Here is a 21143-nt window from a genome sequence, read left to right on the forward strand (position 1 = left end):
TACAAATGGTTATTATAACCGAAATAACTGACCGTCCTCTTCGAGTCGTCAGCGGCTCATGGGGCATCGGTGGCGATGGAAGTTGGGTGTTCATCCCAAACCCATTCAACGCCGTGCGGAGAATGACTATACGTGAAGGCGAACGAGTAACAGTTGTTCGTGAGCTCGTTAGAGCCGCTTTCAGGATGGAATATGATGGATGGGAGGTCCATCTTTCGTATCAATGGCCAGAGTGGATGGATCTCGACTCTCCACCGGATGTGAGGTCCAGACCCGTAATAATACGTACTGACGAGACCATGGCCATATTCCAAGCACTCCATGTTGACCTGGACAATTTTTGTCTGTACTCGTCGAAGGTTTCGATCGAAGGTATAGAAACGTACGATGGAAACAGCGAAGCGGCTAGCGCCAAGTTGCACAACAAACACGACCACTTTATACCATGTAAAGAAACTATGAATACTGATGTTGGTAGCACATCAGCGACCCATGAAAGGCAAGACAAAGGAAAACTGCCTATGGCATTTGACGGTCTCCCGCCGCTACCGACATACGACTCCAGTCTCGCGGAAAAACTACTCGATGAAGAAGCCGTTCTACGTTGGATGATGGCCACACAACAAACTAATGAAAGCAACGGTGAAGCGTCTTCTATTAACATTGGTTATGGCCAACGTAGTAACGCATGCCGGAAACTGTTTAGTGACGACGAAGATTCCGACACTGAATCTACAACAGAGGTACGTCTACAAACGCGTCTACACAATATCATAGGAATACACGTGCATGATACTAACATTTGTTTTTCACTTGCATCATAGAGTGTGGATGTGAGCCCCGTTGAAGTGGATTTCCTCGCTCACCTAGGTAGCCACACAATTAACATAGCAGATGATACCGAGCCATATTTCAATAGAGATGCAAGTGATGGAGTCGTACCAGTAAAGGAGTGTAGTTTCTTCGGTCCGTCGGCGAACTATATGGCTGAACCCCTAAACCTCGAACTGGACCTCAGGGTTCCCCTTCAGGCGGCGCGCGAAGATATGTGTCTCAACTTCGCATCATTCAATCGATATGCCGCACCAACCCTAGATGAGCAACGAGAAGAAGGTACTTGAATTTAATACATGCTATATAGTAAAAAAAAACATGATATCTTACATATATGAGAGTCGGATATTTTACATAGGTAACATGCTAATTGAATTTTTGTGGTAACTTAAAAGGTCGACTAGGAATGGAACTAGCTGTGCATGATGTATTGTACGAAGGGGACGAACTGTTCGTAGGACGTGTTTTCAAAAACAAACAAGATTGCAACGTCAAATTAGCAGTCCACGCCCTAAACTGGCGCTTTCATTTTCGGAGGGATCGGTCATGCAAAAAACTTCTCACGCTTAAATTCATATCACCAACTTGCCCATGGCGTGTCTACATTGTCAAACTAGAAGACTGTGACAACTACCAAATCAGGAGTGTTACGCTGACACACACGTGCACCGTCGAAGAGCGCAGTAATTACCATAGACAAGCAACAACGCGGGTGATCGGTAGCATTATGCAGTAAAAGTTTGAGGGAAACACACGAGGTCCCCGGGCAGTCGATCTCCAGCGCCTCCTGCTAGCAGATCATTCTGTAAAGATATCATATTGGAAGGCGTGGAAATCAAGAGAAGTTTCCATGGAGGACGCACAAGGATCGACTGCTAATAGTTACTCTCTCTTGCCGGCGTACATACATGTTCTAAAGCAGGCGAATCCTGGCTCTGTCATTGAGCTATAAACAGAGATCGACGCAGCCGGGCAGTATAGGTTTAAGTACCTGTTCTTAAAATTTGCCGCATCACTAGAGGGATTTGCGTTCATGCGGCGTGTCATCGGTATAGACAGTACACACTTGAAGGGGAAGTATGGTGGTTGTATGTTAACGGCGAGCTGTCAAGATGCTAACTTTCAAATATTCCCACTAGCATTCGGCGTAGTTGATAGAGAGAACGACACTGCTTGGGAGTGGTTCTTCCGTGGTTTGAGCTCTGCGATACCAGATTCGGAAACCCTGACTTTCGTCTCCGATAGACATTCTTCAATTTACACAGGCTTGCGAAGGGTACGTTTCTAAAATATACCTCAACTAATAGCTCTTTTATTATCAATTCTGAACTACCATATAGTATCAAACATGTTACCGTACAAGTTACATGTCCATGCCCCTACTATACGGTGGCTGCAATAAGGTAGAATGCAGTAATAATTTATGCAAGTAAAATGACATGTTACATTAAATCTTGTCATGTTTCGATGTTAAAGAACTAATGTAATAATGTAAAATGCCATGTTATAGTAAATAATGTATTGTTATTATGTTATAATAGTGTCATATTATTATTATATTATTAAACTTGTATTGTGCCTTTATAACAACCCTAACCTAATCGTATTGTTCACGTGTTGATCATGCAGGTTTACCCTAAGTCACATCATGGTGCATGTACTGTTCACCAACAACGCAACATCACATCAAGTTTTAAGAAGAAACTTCTGGCATTTCACGTCTCAAGGGCGGCGCGAGCATACCGAATTTGCGACTTCCATACATACTTCAACGAAGTCATCAAGCTTGATCCAGCATGTGGTGCTTACCTTGAAACCATCGGGTTCAGCCACTGGACACGTGCTTACTTTCTTGGCAACAGATACAATGTTATGATAAGCAACGTAGCTGAATCACTTAACTCGGTTCTCAAGGAGGCACGAGAGCTACCGGTAATCCCACTCGGAGAATTTATTCGGACGACCCTTATAAGCTGGTTTGCAATGCGTCGTGAAGCATAAAAAAAAAGAGATGTCAACACTAACACCAAAGATGCGTGGAGTAACTCATCAGAACTTCGAAAAATCTGTAAGTTTCTCGGTCAAGAATGTTGATAGGTTCGAGTACCAAGTCCAGTCAAACAGTGGTGGAAATTACCATGTTAACCTCGGCAAATGGTCCTGCACGTGTAGAGCTTTCGACATGCTATATTACCCTTGCCCACATGCAATATCTGCAGCTGTAACAGAAGACATAACACTGCAGTCCATCATGGCGCCTGAGTACTCGGTAGACAACTGGAGGCAATCCTACAAGGCGTCCATCAAGCCTGTTCCAGATGTTTCGAACGCGTATCCACTGCCAGCCTCGATTGCTTCTCTCGATTTGCAGCCCCCATTCACACGTAGGCCACCGGGGAGACCAAAGAAAAAAAGGATAGCATCACGTGGAGAGTTATGGTAATTCGAGATCGTAATTACACATTTGTTTTAAGGGCGTATGACGCGTTTCTCTAAGTATAAATATTTAGTACCTTCTATCATCGCTAACCCTGAACATTAACTATCATTTTCAGGGGAGACGTAGGAACGCGACTAGGTGTTCACGGTGTAATGGTGAGGGGCATAACCGTGCTACATGCACGGTGCCTATATGAAGGTAAAAAATAACCTTTTCTGGTAGAGCATGTCTATGAAACACACCACCATTACTAATTACCATTTCCTATTAGGTTGCAGGAAACTGGGGGTTCTCGTGTCTTAGCAATGGGTTTTATTCGGTAGGGGAAGTCCATCAACGTATGGGAAAATTAAGTGGAGGGTTCTTGCTATCTTGTATATATTAGCATGGAGATACTGACCTTTATGGTGGCAAATGGGGTACAGGAATCTTAATGTGTTGAAGAACCTACCACAAGCAGCCAGTGGCGCATTTTTTATTTTCAGTTTTTTGTTGTTTCCGTATGTAAAATATTGCTCCTATCCCCCTTATTTTATGTAGAACCCATGCTATTAAATGAAAACACGAGTGTTTAATATATATGTGGAAACGTTCAATACTATTGCGAAAGATAGGAGGCTAGATGAGTCTCATAGAAACCCTATGGTTGGAGTTATTAACTTATTTTGGTTGAGGTTTGGTGAGTATTTATTGAAGAATTGTCACTGACCAACTTCCTACCCACTTTTAACATAAATGGAGGGTTCCGCATAAAACTACTATAAATTCATATTTGAGGAGACACTATCACAACCACAAAAATGGGAGAAATCATGTGGAGAGGGATAATGCGGCAGTTTTTAGATCATCAATCACAGATGACTAAAAACGGCATGTTCAGGAAGCAGTTCGAGAGAGCTTTGGCCGACGAAATACCGGAAGCACACTACCTAGAAGGATTACGTCTAGCTTGCTGGGAAAAATATTTGACTTTAGTGAAAAACACATGTTTAAGGCGGTGAACAGAGTCCCTGAGGCCGTTTTCGTCATGGCGATGTTGGCTGCGTGTGGTGGGGAGACAGACGTAGGTGAGTTCTTCACGGACCAATTGATGGGCATGCCCTGGCCCACTGTTCTGGGGATGGGAGACACAGTATTTGGAACACTGGAAAGAATGCAGGTAACGCGTGGAACCGCTTACGCATGAACCTGGAACTGTGCGGTCCCAGATTGTTCTGAATTCCACAATATCTACGACCCCTGTGAGGAATGCTACATTTTCTGGTGCACGAAAGAGTTTTGCTGTCGCTGCTAACTCTTTATGTTTTAAATCCTATGCATGTTTCAAAACGAAAACAGCCTATGTATGCACTACTTTCAATTTACAACACCTATCAATTTCAATAAGAATGCGTGCACTACTTTCAATTTTAATAAGAATGCGTATAACTTCTAGAATTACCAAAGAAGACGTCGAGTACTACAAAGAACATTTAATAAAAACATGTGTTTGCGATATGAACATAGTAACAAAATAAAATAACATTGTCTTTAAATAAAAAACATGGTCGCAGTAGTACTGCCAAGCTTATCGCAGATCGAGGAATAAAGTTTCCTCCAGAACGGGAAATTACTTCTCTAACAAATATGATTTTAAAGGCCATTCAAATAGAACTAAAAAAGGCGGTACATGAAGAAATATAATCAGATATAAAATGAACAATCCTACTAAACCATGAAGCATCCAATTTACAACAAATAACATAGGTAACATACCAGCCAAGCTACATCAAAAATAATTCATACCGGTGGATTTTCATGAAGGAACACTTTGGTTGGAGGCAAAGTGTCAGCCATGGATGCTTTGGTAGCCTTGGATTCATCAGGAAGTTTGTAGTCTTCGTAGCCTTTGTTTGGAAGGAAAGTGTCAGCCTTGGATTCATCATGAAATTTGTAGCCTTCGTAGCCTTTGTTTGGAGGGAAAGTGTCAGCCGTGGATGCTTTGGTAGCCTTGAATTCATCAGGAAGTTTGTAGTCTTCGTAGCCTTTGTTTGAAAGGGAAGTGTCAGCCTTGGATTCATCATGAAGTTTGTAGCCTTCGTAGCCTTTGTTTGGAGGGAAAGTGTCAGCCTTGGATTCATCATGAAGTCTGTCAACATCAGTAACCATATGTCCAGTTGCTGCTGTAAAACCCTGTTCGTAAAGTAAACATGCGTTCATTGAGTAAGCCACCTACAAACAAATGAAGTGGTACACAGTGGCGGTAACAGCATTTTTCAAAATAACCGTACGAATAGTTTCGTATTTTAACGGAAACGCATGCGATTATAAAAAAACAAATGTTTTAAGCTATTAACACATGTATTTATTAAAAAACACACTAAACCACTACAAAACATATACTCTAGTTGGGGACGGAATAAACAGATATATATTTATGGTAGACATGGAAGCATGAACGGTAAGATAGTTGGGTACTCTTGTTATACAATGCAAAAGAAAACAGAAAAAGCATGAACGGTAAGATAGTCCCCAGTCAATTTAAAACAATGTTTAGAGGTGCGGTACCTTATGATTTCCGTGAATGTTTGCGTGCTGGTTAGCACTGCTACAATTCCCAACGGTTCCTGGGACAGGCATACCGCTTCCCACAGTTGCGAAAACTATTGGGATAGTCTCGACCGGGTAAGAAGATGTGTGAGGCACTCGTACTAGATCAGAAGCCGCATCTACCTTGCCTGGTTTGTCTTCTTTATGACCAACATGCCCGGATGAAATTTTTTGGATAGCCAATGTTATCATATCCGATATCCTAACCTCTGAATCTGCTATGGCTGTCATGACACGTTTTTCAGAACGTTTAACCTTTGTTTCAACATATTGTTTCAGACCCTCCGATACGTGATCAATGGCCTTGCGCTTCCCTTTGGATCCTGTTTGGGGCTCATTTGGTATTCCTCTTTCTACACCTTCGCAGTCTGTTGCGTCTGTGCTACAAATGTCACTAATGTCGGTCTTATCTACCCTGTGGTCATCACTGTTCTTACCACACACAAACATTGAATCCGTAAAATTGCAGTTGTCGTTGATCATATCCATTAGTCTGTCAACCCCTTCGTCTGGCTTGTCTTCAATGACATGACCCAATTGGGGTCTTATCAGAGAGTCAACTGTACACTACACAAGGAGAAAAAAACATGTCATATGGCAATCAAAGTTATCTTAAGCTGCAGTCATATCTAATTGCAAATCGGTTACGTTACTCTAACATCATATAAATATGAAGGCAAAATAAGTGCCATGGCACGTGCACCCTGTGTTTTTATAGGAAATCTGATGTTTTACAAATGTTTGCAAACTAAAAAAATATATCATTTTCATCGTAAAACATGTAATATAAGAAAATTAAGTGGGATACTACGAAATTCGTAAACAGATTATGCCATTGAGTGGAAGACCTAATCTGATTGAATAACTAAAGGCATAGTAAAGGCCAAGATATCGAGATCTTACCATCGACTTTCCAAACAACATCCAACTTTAATGTCCAAAGGCGCTCAATGAATTTTGGTTCTTCCATATCGAAATCACTGTCATCATTAGGACCCAGAACAGCAATTCCTTAATTTGCGGAACGGCTTGAAGATGTACCAGTTGAAGCGCTAAAGGGAATCTTTGGACGGTTGTCGATTTCTTCTTCAAGTTTTGGGGCCCCCTAGCCTTTATAGAACGCATTGTAAGTTTAAAAGCCTCTGTCCCCCATGGATACTTCAGAAAATCTTCCAGATTGTCAGACATGTCAACATGCAATGGCACGATTTTGCTTTTTGCAGATGTAGGGCAAAGGACCCCGTCCAGCAGAGCAAGTACGGCGTAACGGATCCGATTATCTCTCTCAGGGACGAGATGCCGCTTTAGTCTACTTACGAGCCAGTCGGCCGATACGTCAGCCCTGTCGAAGTACTTGTACCAATATTTGCCGACAACTGTTTTCCGTTTACCCTTCTTCTCTTTGTCTGTAGGAAGCTTATCGCATCTTAAACCGGTGACCGCTGCAAATTCAGCTATTGAGAAACGAATCGGGAACCCACCGTAGATAACCCATATTTCGTAGTCTTTCTTTACCACGAGTTGTCGCATCAATAGAAAATGAATGAGTTTTCCAGAGTAGACGGCACTCTCCGGAACCACAAAAAGTTGCCCAAACTGGGAGGATTTAATGATCTCGAGTTCAGATGGGACCAAGACAGCGGCGATATCGTCTATGATAGAGAGGTCGTTGTACGAGTGGACCCTTTCGCCGGTGGGTTCGGATCCTTTAGCAACCATTCATGATGGCAAACCCAGATTTGCCATCTAAATATATAAAATACGAATAGAAAATCAATTAACCAAGAAATATAGAAGATTTAAATGGATTCACCAGTTAATACGTGGACAAATCTCTATATAGTCGGCTATTGCTGTGAGAAATATTGTCGTGAACGGCCGCCGAGAGAATGGAGTCAAGTGAAATTGTAGGGTTGGAGAGAAAGCTAAGTAATAAATATCTAATTTCTTTATTATTTGATGCTGAGAAACCCTAATAAGGACTGCTAGACTTTTGGGTTTCAGAAAAATTAGAGAATACTTTATGGGAAAACTATTAGAATAATAAATGAGAAACGTATGAGAGTAGAAAACGTGCAAAATTCAAATTAGATAATCATTGAGTTTCGATCAGATGGGGCCCTTATGTTTGTAGGAGACGGAAGGAGATGAATGTAATTTTAAGTTGCATAGGGGACAGTCGTACATGGATCATAGTTATTTTATGAAGAATTCATAAAGTGTAGTCATCTAGTATATATACTCTAGTTTTAAACCGGTCCAACCGTAGCAAAAAGATTATAAAGGCGAGTTAGACATGATTGGGTACATCCCTACATGTAAGTGATGTTAATATGGGTACATGACTACATGTACAGGATTGGGTTACCGTATATGTCTTCGAATAATCGAATGTAACTTTTGGCTGAAGAGAAATTGTACTGAAATGGGTCACAACTTAGCCAAATTTAATTGTAATGTTTGTAACTTATATTCTGAGTATGGAAATCTATACCTACATGGCTTGGGATAACACTTACTACTCAGTGTATTGTTGGATTATTTTTATTTTAAAAAAGTGGTGTTAACAAAGTTATTAAATAACAATTTAGTTGTTATAACGAATTAATGAAAATTTAAACTTGTATTAAATTCCTATCGAATATAATTCATCCAGTATTATTATAAAATTTTAATAAATTTTAATATTCATAATATTTTTATTAAGTTTAAAAATATCAATAATACTAAAGTTAACATGTTTGATATAATTAAACAATCTAACTGAATTGAATTTGATACAAATTTTAAAATTTAAATGCTTATTTAGTTAAACTTTCTTTTTACAATAGATTTTTTTAGCCATAGATATGTAGAGAGTAGTCACGATGGAGAGTTTCTTATCATTTTGTGGTGCATTTACACCTCCACATACCAGTGTCAAAATAGCCACAAAGATTTTGGCATTGCTCAAAAAATGGAGATTATAATACAATTACAGTGGATAATGCTTCATCAAATGACAACATGCAAGTAATATAAGGAATTTTCAAAAGGTAGCTTAGAAAATTTGTTGGTGTGCAATGGAGAGTTCTTTTATGTTAGATGTGCAACACATATCTTGAATTTGATTGTGTAAAAAGGATTAGAGGTGATTGATGGTGCTTTAGAGAAAATCCGATACAGCACCAAAGATCAAACATTTCCTTTGGAAAATACTGTCAAAGTCTCTAGCAAGTGGTGAGAATCTACGACTAAGACAGATTAGTACTCATTCTACATGTCGAAGATGTTGTCACGCAGAGGAATCCACACAACACATTTTGTTTGAATGTCCATATGCGCAAATGGTCTAGCGAGCTTCAGGTTTACCTCTGAATATTATTCTTATGCCAACAAATTCTCTAGAGGATAAGATGGAGGCTATTCTATCTGGTTTTATCGCACAAAGTGATAATCTCCTACATCAACTGGCTATTCGAATCCTTTGGAGATTATGGACGAGTCGAAACTATCTAGTCTTTCAGCAGAGGAGTTATTCATGGCTTTCAACACTGGTTAAAGCAAGGCAGGATGCTGAGGAATGGATACAAGTACAAGAGTATATTCAAAGTTTGAGCTGTGAGATAGTTCCTCCAGGTCCTATAAATAGGACTGCAACAACTACCACGAGATGGCAGCAACCTCCGATAGGTTGGATAAAATGCAATTATGATGGCTATTACAATACGGTTACAAGACAATCAAAGGCAGGATGGATATTGGGGAATGAAAGAGGAGTATTCATTGATGCAGGACAAGCTACTGGAATTATGACTACATCTCCTTTAGATAGTGAACTACAAGCTTTCCTCATCGCAATGCAACATAGTTGGTGTAAAGGTTTCCGGAAAGTAATTTTTGAAGGAGATTGCAAAAGCATTTCAGAGATTCTCAATGGCAAAACTCTTAACTTCGGGTGCTACAACTGGATAAAGGAAATCAACTATTGGAAAACCAGATTTGAAGAAGTTGACTTCACTTGGACACCAAGACAAAACAACCGACCAGCTGATTTATTAGCAAAAAAAAACTTTACCAGATAATAATAGTTCTTATAATGTCTATTCATGTATTCCTACTTTTCTTGTGCATGATCTAAGATATAATAATTACTAAGTTTTCGTAATAAAGAAGTCGTTAAAAAAAAACATTTCTTCATCTTGGAGTGATAGATACAAGTTATCAAACATGCACGGTTTTTTCATGCGCTAGAAGATCAAAGAAAATCTAATGGATAAATGTAATATATGTTGAGATGAATGTTAATGACTAACTTAAGGATGCGACAATACATGAATATTGCACGAATAATACATATATGGTTTCAAAATACATACAATGCAAGCACACTAACATTTTCAAAAATATAAAACTATATTTATGTCATATTTACCTGTCGGCTTCTTCTACTACTCAATTTCTTCTAATCAAGAACAACAACAAATTTTGAACGCGTCGCTCTTGAATAAAAAATTAGGATTATAGCTCCCAGTATAAATAACTTCCAAAGATTAGATAATAACAGCAAATAACTTACAAAAGGCAGCTGTTTTTTCTTAAGTAATAAAGTCATGGTTTTTGCCTGGTCCAACACTATCAGTCCAGGTAACATTGATAAGCTTAACAAGTCGGGGATGACTGCTAAGCTTTTAATGCCCTCCCCCGCCCCCCGTGATAAAAAAAGGAAGAAAGAGAATGCGGATAAGAAAGAGTTCCCAAATATAGCCTTGGGTAGAGCCATGCATTTGTGGGCATTGGATTGTAATCCATCAGCAATGATCCTCATATCCTCTGACATACGTCTTTCTTCATTTGTCTCTAGTATTTCAGCTAGGCAATTTGAAATCATCTTGGGTCACAACCCTGAACTTCTAGAGGAGTTAACTAAACACATTGCCAGACGTTTTCTCTGATCTGGTCTGGTTAAGAGTGAATTAATTAGGTGAGTGTTCCTTTTGAGCAGATCAGTCGCATCATCCTCATGATACGAGACAAAATGCCTGGCAGCATCTTGCGTTAACATTGGAGGAGGGTCGGGGTTGTGTTGGAGGTGCTCTTAGTAGTATTTTTGTTTCCATGAAAAATATTTTGTATATAGTTAAATGACTAAAATAATTAGCCAACATGTACTAATGCTCATAAACAAATTAAGAAAATTGATGATAGAGTTAACAATTGGCTTTGGCTGAGTAAAACAAGACTCAAGAAAAGCGTTCTTACATTGAGAAAACAACTTCATGAAAATTAGGCACAAATCTTGAACTATTTACATCGGTTATGTTCTTTTGAGTATCTCGCAATACTTTTCAACGACCATTATTTACACTGGTATGATTATTGACTTTTCCTCTGTTTTGATCACTGATTTTCCTTTTTTTTTGTTCACTATAACTTTTGTAGATATATGATGCCGCTGGTATCACTGAAAAAACTAACTTCTAAGAGCACATGCTTTATTTTTATTTATTGTCACAATATTATTAGTCGTTAGATTGTCAAAAATTATTATAATCGGTTTTGTTTTTTTTGTCGATGCCCACTGGAATGTATTGAGCGAAATTCAAAACTAATCCAAATCAGAACTAAGCACAACTACACATTAAAACTAAAACAAAAATAACTTACAATACATAATTTAAAATATCTTAATGTACAATCTTTGTATCTTAAAAACTATTATTTGAAAAATTAAAATTCTTCTCTAAATTATTTGACTCAGTTCTACTTCTATCCATTCTTAAGAAGCTAAACTTTTTATAATAAAATATTTTATAGTGGAACATCATAATTACTAAACAACTATGTTCGGTAAATCAACATGGATCTCAACGTTATTTAGAGAAGATGGAGATCAAGGTGGCAAATCTTGAAAGATCAAGTAGAAAGAACGAAGACGAAAGTTTTTAGTAATTGTACCGTTTATATATTGAACATAAAGGAGCGCAAAAAAAAAAAAAAAAATTGAACATAAAGGAATGTACACGTCAGCATTATTATATCCACATCAGCTTTTATTTATTAAAGAAGAAAAAGAATAACAAATTAAGGTGAGAGAGTCTCGCCTAAATTACTTCGTTATAGGGTCAGTGTGGGATTGTGTACTAGTGGAGACTTTACATACGTGATAAAGAGTGCCAAGTGTATCTTGATTGAGGAACACACAATATCCAGTTGGATCCCTAGAAATTGTTCGTATGTGAATCTCAGAGTTGAAGTAACAGCACTTGGTGCAATTGGTTGGTCGATCCAAGAGTAAGATCTGAGTTGGCACCAAAATCGATGATATACAGAACCAGCTAACAGTCCAGAGAAAAAAACAGAGTTCTTGACTTATTTACAACAAGACTCAAGAGAAAAGCTAACTTTTAAGATTCTATACAGAACCATCACTGATCCAAATATCAACATAACCCTAACTATTGTTATCGTTGGAATCATCTTTTTTGCCCATATCAGGAAGCACTGACCAGTTCTGGTAATCTTTGATCTGAAAGGTTTCATCAAGACGTGTGTGTACCCTGCGCTGTCTCTCCTCTTCTTGAAGCAATGTCCTTGCTAGATACGTTCCAACCGGAGGATACGTTGGGATTACGTTCATGTGTTGAGGCATCATCAAGTTAGTTTGTGTCGGAGGTAGTCCATATACTTGACTCCCAAGTATCCCCCTCGTGTTTTGCACTGCTTCACTCTCGTATTGGGTCAACGGGTTACTCTGCGGTGAACCGTTGTAATGACTTTGCCTGTTATAATGCCCGTTTCTGAACTGAGAAGACACCGGTGGTCGGATAGCTTGCGTCCCAAACAACTCATTTCCAGTGTAAACCCAACTATTGGCTTGACCATATGAGTTTTGACTTCCATTGTTAGCCCAGTACCGAGGTGCCACGTTAGAGTTTCCTTCTCCCACTCCCACGCGACCAATTCCTATCAAAGTTATAGTTTTTTTTCTTTCTTTTAATCCTGACTCAGACAATAAAATGATCATTTGCCTAAGGTACAAGGTACTTTACCTTGAGGAGGGTGATGTATAAGGTCACTGTTGACATTAAAGCGACGTGACTGGCTTAGGACGTAGCTAGATGAGTTGGTGTTATTGTTGATTCCATAGTCAATGTCGAAGAAAACAGCTTCTTGTACCGGGAAATAGACTTCATGGAGTTTGGCCCAGAAGCTATCGGACAAAAGCTTCTCCAAGTTCTTTTGCAGCACTCCGGCATCAAAATAAAGTGTATGTATCCTGTCATATATAAAATTGTAAGACTATGAATCACTTTCATCGTTACAAAAAGCAAAATAAAATGATGATTCGATGAAGTAGGAAACCTGAAACAAGAAGCAGCCTGATCTTCAGTGAAATCTTGATCCATTTGTTTCCATTGTGTGTGTTTTCCTGCCTGTGGATTAGTCTCTATGAAGAATTTTGGACGTTTCTTTAACTGCACATAAACAAAACATCTCAAAGATCATTAGTCACACTCATAAATTGTAGAAGCATATAAAATATAAGTATATAAGTATGATTAGTACCTCGATTTTGAGGATTCCAGTTTCATCACGTGAATTAACTGATACAATAAAACTCACGATCAAACAACCAAACCAATTCAATGTTCATAAAACACAGAATCGATCATGTTAACTCTCAAGATGAGAGCTAAGCTCAAAGAAACTTTTTAGAGATTTTTAATTTTTTTACAAATTTCAGATTCTTTTCATGATCCCACAAATGAACTCGCCTGCTTCTTTATACTTCAGTTTCGTCACTCTCAACAACACAAACGAAGACCACGTCATTTGCTCCTTTTCCTCCAATCAAATCTTCTTAAACCACCACGTCAGCTTCACTCTCCTTTTCCTATATCAAATCTCCCCTCTTTGTAGAACCTTGACCTCAAGGTTCATGTAAACTTCCTTGTACAACACATAGAATAACTCTCATGATGCCACCTCCACAATCTTAAGAATCCATTTGATTGAAACCATTATAGCAGCTCTGCTTGGAATATGACTTCTTAAAGTCGCTTGTGATTCAAATCTGATTCCAGGGTCAAAGGTTTGGCTCTGTGTAACCACAAGCATTCGTTCTACTTTGAAAATTTCCATTTGAACCAGTTGATCCACACGCTGATACAACACTGCAACTATCTTAGCCGTACTTCCAAGCTTGTAAGCAACCAATACCCTGCTGCATAAGATCTTCCTCCACTTGTCACTTCGTTCCCAGAATTTATATCGCCATTTGTGCTTGATTTGGAACCTCTCAGCACCGGCCAGAAACTGTAGTATTAGAAATGCATCATAGTCCTTATGCCTTCCCAACTTATCCACAATGTTCACAAACTGCTCAAACTCATTTTGTAGGAAATAATGCACACCACTCTCGGTGGAAAGGATACACCAATCATGTATGGGCGGTAGCCATCTTCTCCAATCTCCTCTGTACACGAGCTGCTCGTTTTCTTTAGGGACATTAGGAGCCTCTTTTCTCACAATCTCTTACCCAGTCCATGATGTGAAACACCCTGCAATTAAATCAAAAGAACTCAGAAACAGTCCCTTCTTGCGTGATGCTTTGTACTTGAACCACCACCGCTTGGAAAACGTTTTCTTTTTGTTTCGCATCACTTCTTGAATGAACACGCTGGTTTGCAACAACTGCTCCTTCACCATGATAATCTGATCATACACAGGTTCTCCATGACGATGAACAAGCCTCATGTTAATGCCAAGATCTGAGACATAAAAAACTTGATTGTATTCTTGCTTGATGTCCTCTTTCTCAGATCTGACTTTAAACCTCCAACACTTAAAACCATTGTCCCTCTTCATCTTCTGCTGTACCACTAGAGAACATTGATCAGATAAGTGAGATGCTCCAGGCTTAGCCGCCCCACATATTGGTTGTCCACAGCAGTCAGCTCTTTCCAAGAGATGACATGTGATCTTTCTTCTTGCATAACAAATATCCTCTGGAGCTAAAACACCCTTTGTAACCGCAGTCCTTCTTATGATGCAGCTTTTAAACACCTCTCCAATGTGATCATGTAGCTTTCCCTCATGAGACTCATATTCAACCAATTGTTGAATCGTTTGTGCTACTTCTTTTTTTGGAGAAACAACCATGTTGTTCTGCTCCTTATTGAGTTTAAAGCAACATTTGAAACCTTGTGGAGCTTCATGAACTTCTCCAACAACAAATAGGCTCAGAAATTTTCTGACATCAATTCCACCAAGCAACTTCCTCTTCCTTTTTGTTGGTAGCCTATCAATCTTATGGGCACACAAACTTGAGAAGGAGAACACCTTATTGTATAATCTCCACAGTTTCTCATTCTCTTTTTTATATTTAAACCTCCACGACTTCAAGCCTTTTCTCTTTTTCTTCACTTTTTCAGTCTTTCTTTAACCTGAGACCTTTTACCAAACAGTTGGCGTGCAACCTGATTGTTTGTGACACTTGTTGATTTCTGAAGCAACACATCCCTTGTTTTGGCATATGAAGCTTGTAATATCGTTTCTTGATGATTAAACAAGTCAGCACAACCAACAACAGATTGGGAATCCTCACAAACAACCGTTGATGCATTGTGAAATTGAAGGCTAGGTTCCAATGTAGAAATCGATACCTGAAATGTTGGAATTAGTTCTTCCTCCGAGATCACTACTAGAGACATGTGTTCAATCGATTTTGTCTCCAGCTCAGAATCAATATCCACAATCGAAACAGTGTCGTGAAGCAACTCTTGTTGTGGAGTCACTTGAACCTCTGGGAACTGTGAGGCAATATCAGAATCTGAGAACGATTCTTTCTCAACATCAACCTCAATGTTCACCAATTCTTCACTATCCCCTTCGCCGTTGTGTAATCGAAGCATTTTGAGCATCGCAACAAAATACATCTCCTTCTCTGCATGTTGTTTCTCGAGTTTATCGTAAAGCCTGTCTAAGCGCAACACCAACGTCTTTTCACGATCCATAGCTTCGTTCACCTTCGTCTCAGCTCGCGTTTCCTCCATAGATTCCGAGGATGACATAGCTCTGATACCTTTGATACAATAAAACTCACGATCAAACAACCAAACCAATTCAATGTTCATAAAACACAGAATCGATCATGTTAACTCTCAAGATGAGAGCTAAGCTCAAAGAAACTTTTTAGAGATTTTTAGTTTTTTTACTAATTTCAGATTCTTTTCATGATCCCATATAAGTTTCTTCTTTGCAAAATAGAGTTTCGCCACAATACCGTCAGGGTTTGTTGCACGGTAGAACCACTGGCCAATTGTGATCTGGGAGATTGGGAAATTCATAGCTTTGAGTCTCTCTGCAGGAACCTTCGGAGGAAGAATTGATGATATATTTGAGCTCTCTGACTGTTGAGGAGGACATTTGTTGTTTCCGTTGAGGTAATTCTCAATCAAGTTGATAAGTTCCGGAGTTTTCGTCAGAGGCAAGTTTACACGAGGACCCTGAAAAATTAGGTTTATACAACAAAGTAAGAAAAAGCATCTGAGAAATAACAATCAGAGAGATCCTAAGTTGAAGAAGATGACGAAGAAAGAAACCTTTTCTTTTATGTGAACGAATCTTAAATTAGATCTATAACCAAATATAAATGTATATATCTAACAACCCAAAAACGGAAAAATGGAAAGGCCCCAATTCAAAGTCAACTTCCGATTGTGGAAGCAAGAGGGGGTTCTGATCCAACTTTCAAAAACCCTCTACCACCGGTTCCTTGTCCCAAACCTGCTCCGACAGAAAACAAAGCAAACCGTGGTCCAACTGATGTTGGTGGTCCCTCTCTTAGGAAGGACAACCCTCCCCCATTAACCAAGCTTATCCCTCAAACCATTTCAAAGGACTATAGTTGAACCTGGACGAAGGTAAGCTTTGTGTTGATCTAGCTGCATCCTTATTCTCTCATCCATCGCCATATGTGGATAAAGAAGGAGGGCAAAGCGTTGATTCCGATCAAGACTCTATTTCTGGGGACGATGACAATCCAAATGAAGAATCTGATAGATTCCTCAAGGTAATGTCAAAGCGTCTACAGAAGAAAAAGGATTCAACAGTAAGGGTTAGAGGCCCTTTCAACCTCTAATCCAATATCCTGTCCATGGATATTTTTTTTCGTAATGTAAGAGGTCTCAATGACCCTGTAAAGCGTAGAAGTCTTCGGAAATGGCTAAAAGTACATAAGCCTCTTTTTGGTGGAATAGTCAAAACTCATGTGAATCCTGGAAAGGCGCAAGATATACTATCTAGTGTGGCTCCAGGTTGGTTGTCGACTGCAAACTACGAACACTCAGATCTTGGGAAAATCTGGGTTATATGGCATCCTTCGGTTAAGGTGTCAATTTTGTCTAAATCCTTACAAATGATAGTATGTCTGGTCCAGTTACCTTTTGTACGACATGAGATGGTTGTCTCTATAGTATATGCATCTTCTGTTAGCGGTGAGGAAAGAAAGCTACTTTGGGCTGAACTGTAGACTATGGCCAATTCCCCTCCTCTGTTGAACAAGCCTTGGACAGTACTTGGGGATCTAAATCAAGTTCTACATCCTCATGAACAATCTACTCCGTGTACTAGTTCACCTACCAGAGGTATGAGAGAATTAAGCAACTGCCTGATCACGTCACGCCTTACGGATCTCCAGTTCTGCGGAAACACTTTTACTTGGTCCAACAAACAAGACGTCGGTTTGATCACAAAAAAGTTGGATAGAATCTTGGTGAATGACGACTGGCTTCTCTATTATCCCAACTCCATTGGTGTATTTGGAGAACCAGGATTCTCAGACCACAGCCCGTGTTGTATCTACTTAGATATCAACAAGCAAAAGAGAAAGTTACCTTTCAAATTCTTGACTCTCCTAAATCAGCATCCAGATTTTGGCAATCTCATCAAGCTATGGTGGAACGCTCTAGCCTTTGACTGCTCCAAAATGCTGAAGCTCTCATAAAAGTTAAAAGAGATGAAAAATGTCATCAGAGAGTTCCGAAAGGATAACTATGCAGAAATTGAAAAAAGAACAAATGAAGCGTATGAGATCCTTCTAGCTTGTCAGTGTTCGCTACTAGCCTCTCCTACGGTTCAAAAGGTTCAAAGTGAAAAGCAAGCCCATCATGTCTGGTGCCTTCTGGCGAAAGCAGAGGAAGCTTACTTAAGGCAAAATTCTAGGATTTGCTGGTTGGAAGAAGGAGACAAGAACTCAAAAAATTTCTATAGAGCTATCATGACTCGTCAAGCTCAGAATAGTATATTGTTCCTTACAAATGACAATGATCAGGTTGTTGACACAAGGGAAGGAGTGCAGGAGGTTGCTGTGGACTTCTTTCAAAAAACCCTTGGATCGCAATCAAATGTTACACCTCTCTCTATTGAGGATCTAGCGATTATACTTCCCCAGAGATGCTCCATAGAGGCTATCCAAATTCTATCAGCTCCATTTACTGCTCAGGAGATCAAATCTGTTGTCTTCTCCCTTCCCAAGAACAAAGCCCCGGGTCCGGATGGGTACTGCGTAGAGTTCTTTACGGCTCATTGGAAAGTGGTCGGCTCAGACTTGATTGCTGCATTGTTGGAATTCTTCAGCTCTGGTCAAATCCTAAAGCAATGGAACTCGACCCTGCTCACACTTATACCAAAAAATCAAAACGCTTCAAGGATGACCGACTTCAGACCAATTGCTTGTTGCAATACAGTCTACAAAGTGGTTTTGAAACTACTAGCCAACAGACTTAAAGCGGTCTTGGCAGATCTTATAGCTAAATCCCAATCTGCTTTTATCCCTGGTAGATTACTAGTGGAAAATGTTCTCCTCGCCACAGAGTTGGTTCAAGGATACAATCAAAGAGGTATATCATCAAGGGGCATGCTTAAAGTTGATCTCAAAAAGGCATTCGACTCAGTTCATTGGGGATTCATCATCAACACTCTGAAAGCCATGCACTTTCTGGAGCATTTTGTCAAGTTAGTCTTTGAATGTATCACGACCCTGCAATTTTCAGTGTCAGTCAATGGAGAATTCTTGTGGATTTTTTAAAGGTGCCAAAGGACTCAGACAGGGAGACTCCATGTCGCCATATCTATTCACTTTGGTTATGGAGGTCTTCACACAAATTCTCAACAGCTCCTACAATAATGGTCTCATTAGTCACCATCCTAATGCCACAAATCCTCAGGTAACACACTTGGCCTTTGCTGACGATATCATGATCTTCTTTGATGGTCAAAGAGACTCACTGGATAACATAACAAGGGTTCTCCAAGGATTTGCTGAAACTTCTGGACTTTACATGAACAAAGCAAAGACAGATCTTTTTGTTGCATGTGTGAACCAAACTGAAACCTCAAGGATTGCTACCCTTGGTTTCACTTTAGGTTCACTCCCAATACGGTATCTCGGGCTACCTTTGATGCACAAACAACTTCGCATTGTGGAGTATGGACCAATGATAGACAAAATCACAACCAGATTCACGACTTGGTCTGCTAGGGCTCTCTCCTATGCGGGAAGAAGAGAATTAATCTCCACAGTTATCTACGGAACAATAAACTTCTGGGCCTCTGCATTCATCCTGCCAAAAGCGTGTTTGAAACAAATCGAGAGTCTATGCATTCGCTTCCTCTGGTCTGGAGATATCACGAAGAAAGCTCACGCAAAAGTAGCCTGGAAATCACTATGCCTGCCCAAAGAAGAAGGAGGTCTTGGGTTTCGGTGTTTCTCACTATGGAATAAAACTCTCTGCCTTCGACTAATTTGGCGTTTGCTTTCCGCGGATGATTCTCTTTGGGCCAAATGGCTAAAGAATAATAAAATCAAAGACAAGGTTTTATGGGCAATTGATGCGAAGAAAGACACTTCCTGGACTTGGAAAGCTATTTTGAACCTTCGTCCTCTAGCAAGTCGCTTCTTGAGGAGCGAGGTGGGAAAGGGGAATCAAGTAAGCTTCTGGTATGACTGGTGGACCCCTTTAGGACCGCTCATCTACTTTCTTGGCCACTCTGGACCAACACAAACCGGAATTCCGCAGCATTATACTGTTGCAATGGCTTGCTCCCCAACAGCTTGACTAATTCGTCCAGCGAGATCCCCCCAGGCAGAGTTACTTCAGATTCACCTCACAACAGTCAAGCTCCCTCTCTCCACAAACAAACCTGACACTATCTTTTGGAAAACTGAGGAGATGATGGCAGGAAATTTCAGTATAAAGAAGACTTGGGAAATACTTCGTCACAGGCAAGAAGTGCTCCCATGGACAAAGCATGTCTGGTTCAAAGGAGTGATCCCTAGGCACGCTTTCTTTCTCTGGCTCACTCACCTAAACAGACTACCGACAAGGTCAAGATTGGCTAGCTGGAGGATGGAAACTGGGACTCATTGTTGCATCTGCAGTTTATACCCTGAAACAAGAGACCACCTTTTCTCCATTGTGATTACAGTGAGGACATCTGGATTGCAGTAACAAAAAGACTAGTATATCCCCCTTTTGTTTTCCACATTTGGGAGGCTTTTTCAGTGTGGCTGGACAACCCCGATAATACCTCTACCACAACTCTAAGGACGCTTGTTTCGCAGGTCGTAATCTACACCATCTGGCTTGAAAGAAATAACCGCCTACACAACAACATCTTCACTCCACCTCATGTGCAGTTCAAGATTATGGACAGACAAGTTCGAGATGCAATACTTGCAAAGGGTCATCGGAAGAATTTCAAAAACCTGTTGCGAGATTGACTAAGGCATTTGTAACTCTTACAATGTACCCGTGTACGACTCATCAGTTAGCCTTTGCTTTTTATCTTTTTTTGACAAGGCCTCTCTCATATAACAAACAATTGTAGTTTCTACAATCCCTTTCAGTAATGAAAATTCACAATTTTCAAAAAAAAAAACAACCCAAAAACCTAAAACCCTAAGGCTTAAACTATCTGAAAGAGTTGCAAAGAAAAAGAAAAAACAAAAACAGAGGATGAAACAGAACGAAGAAGAGAGCACATATTAGAGAACAAAGCAAGCGTTAATTAACAGAGGAAAGAGAGAGGATAGAGCAAAGTAGAAACAGAGAGTACGATGCAAATAACTGAGAAAAGGAGTCACCTCATCAGCAATTCTGTTATGATGATGGTTGTTGCCGCCATCTCCTGCTTGAGATTCTTCTTCTCGTGATCTATTCATCCCTATTTTGTTTTCGTTACTTTAGGTTTCCTTTTATCACACTGCGTATTTCAGATTTGCCTCGCTAAGAGA

The 21143-nt window shown here is 39.8% G+C and overlaps 3 protein-coding genes and 1 pseudogene across 3 annotated transcripts; 2 read left to right on the forward strand and 2 right to left on the reverse strand.

Annotated features, from left to right (window-relative positions):
• The first annotated feature begins 5 nt into the window (after nt 1–5).
• On the forward strand, nt 6–3470 carry LOC104783702 (uncharacterized; annotated as a pseudogene).
• Nucleotides 3471–9258: 5788 nt separating this feature from the next.
• LOC147945705 (uncharacterized) lies at nt 9259–9927 on the forward strand. Its single transcript, XM_087509331.1, has one exon. The coding sequence runs from the start codon at nt 9259–9261 to the stop codon at nt 9925–9927; it is 669 nt and encodes a 222-aa protein (XP_087365457.1).
• Nucleotides 9928–12148: 2221 nt separating this feature from the next.
• On the reverse strand, nt 12149–13515 carry LOC104783699 (uncharacterized). The gene is made up of 4 exons (XM_019244080.2): nt 13412–13515; nt 13208–13320; nt 12895–13121; nt 12149–12808 (listed from the first exon to the last, which is right to left on the reverse strand). The coding sequence occupies exons 2-4, from the start codon at nt 13249–13251 to the stop codon at nt 12297–12299; spliced, it is 783 nt and encodes a 260-aa protein (XP_019099625.2). The 5' UTR covers nt 13252–13320; nt 13412–13515; the 3' UTR covers nt 12149–12296.
• A 105-nt stretch (nt 13516–13620) lies between these two features.
• On the reverse strand, nt 13621–21116 carry LOC147945706 (uncharacterized). Its single transcript, XM_087510147.1, has 3 exons — nt 20994–21116; nt 16131–16353; nt 13621–15929 (listed from the first exon to the last, which is right to left on the reverse strand). Exons 1-3 carry the CDS (start codon nt 21069–21071, stop codon nt 15268–15270), a joined length of 963 nt encoding a protein of 320 aa, XP_087366273.1. The 5' UTR covers nt 21072–21116; the 3' UTR covers nt 13621–15267.
• Between the last annotated feature and the right edge of the window lie 27 nt (nt 21117–21143).

Source organism: Camelina sativa, chromosome 4 (assembly GCF_030686135.1).
Source record: "Camelina sativa cultivar CO46 ecotype springtype chromosome 4, ASM3068613v1".
NCBI classification, from domain to species: domain Eukaryota; kingdom Viridiplantae; phylum Streptophyta; class Magnoliopsida; order Brassicales; family Brassicaceae; genus Camelina; species Camelina sativa.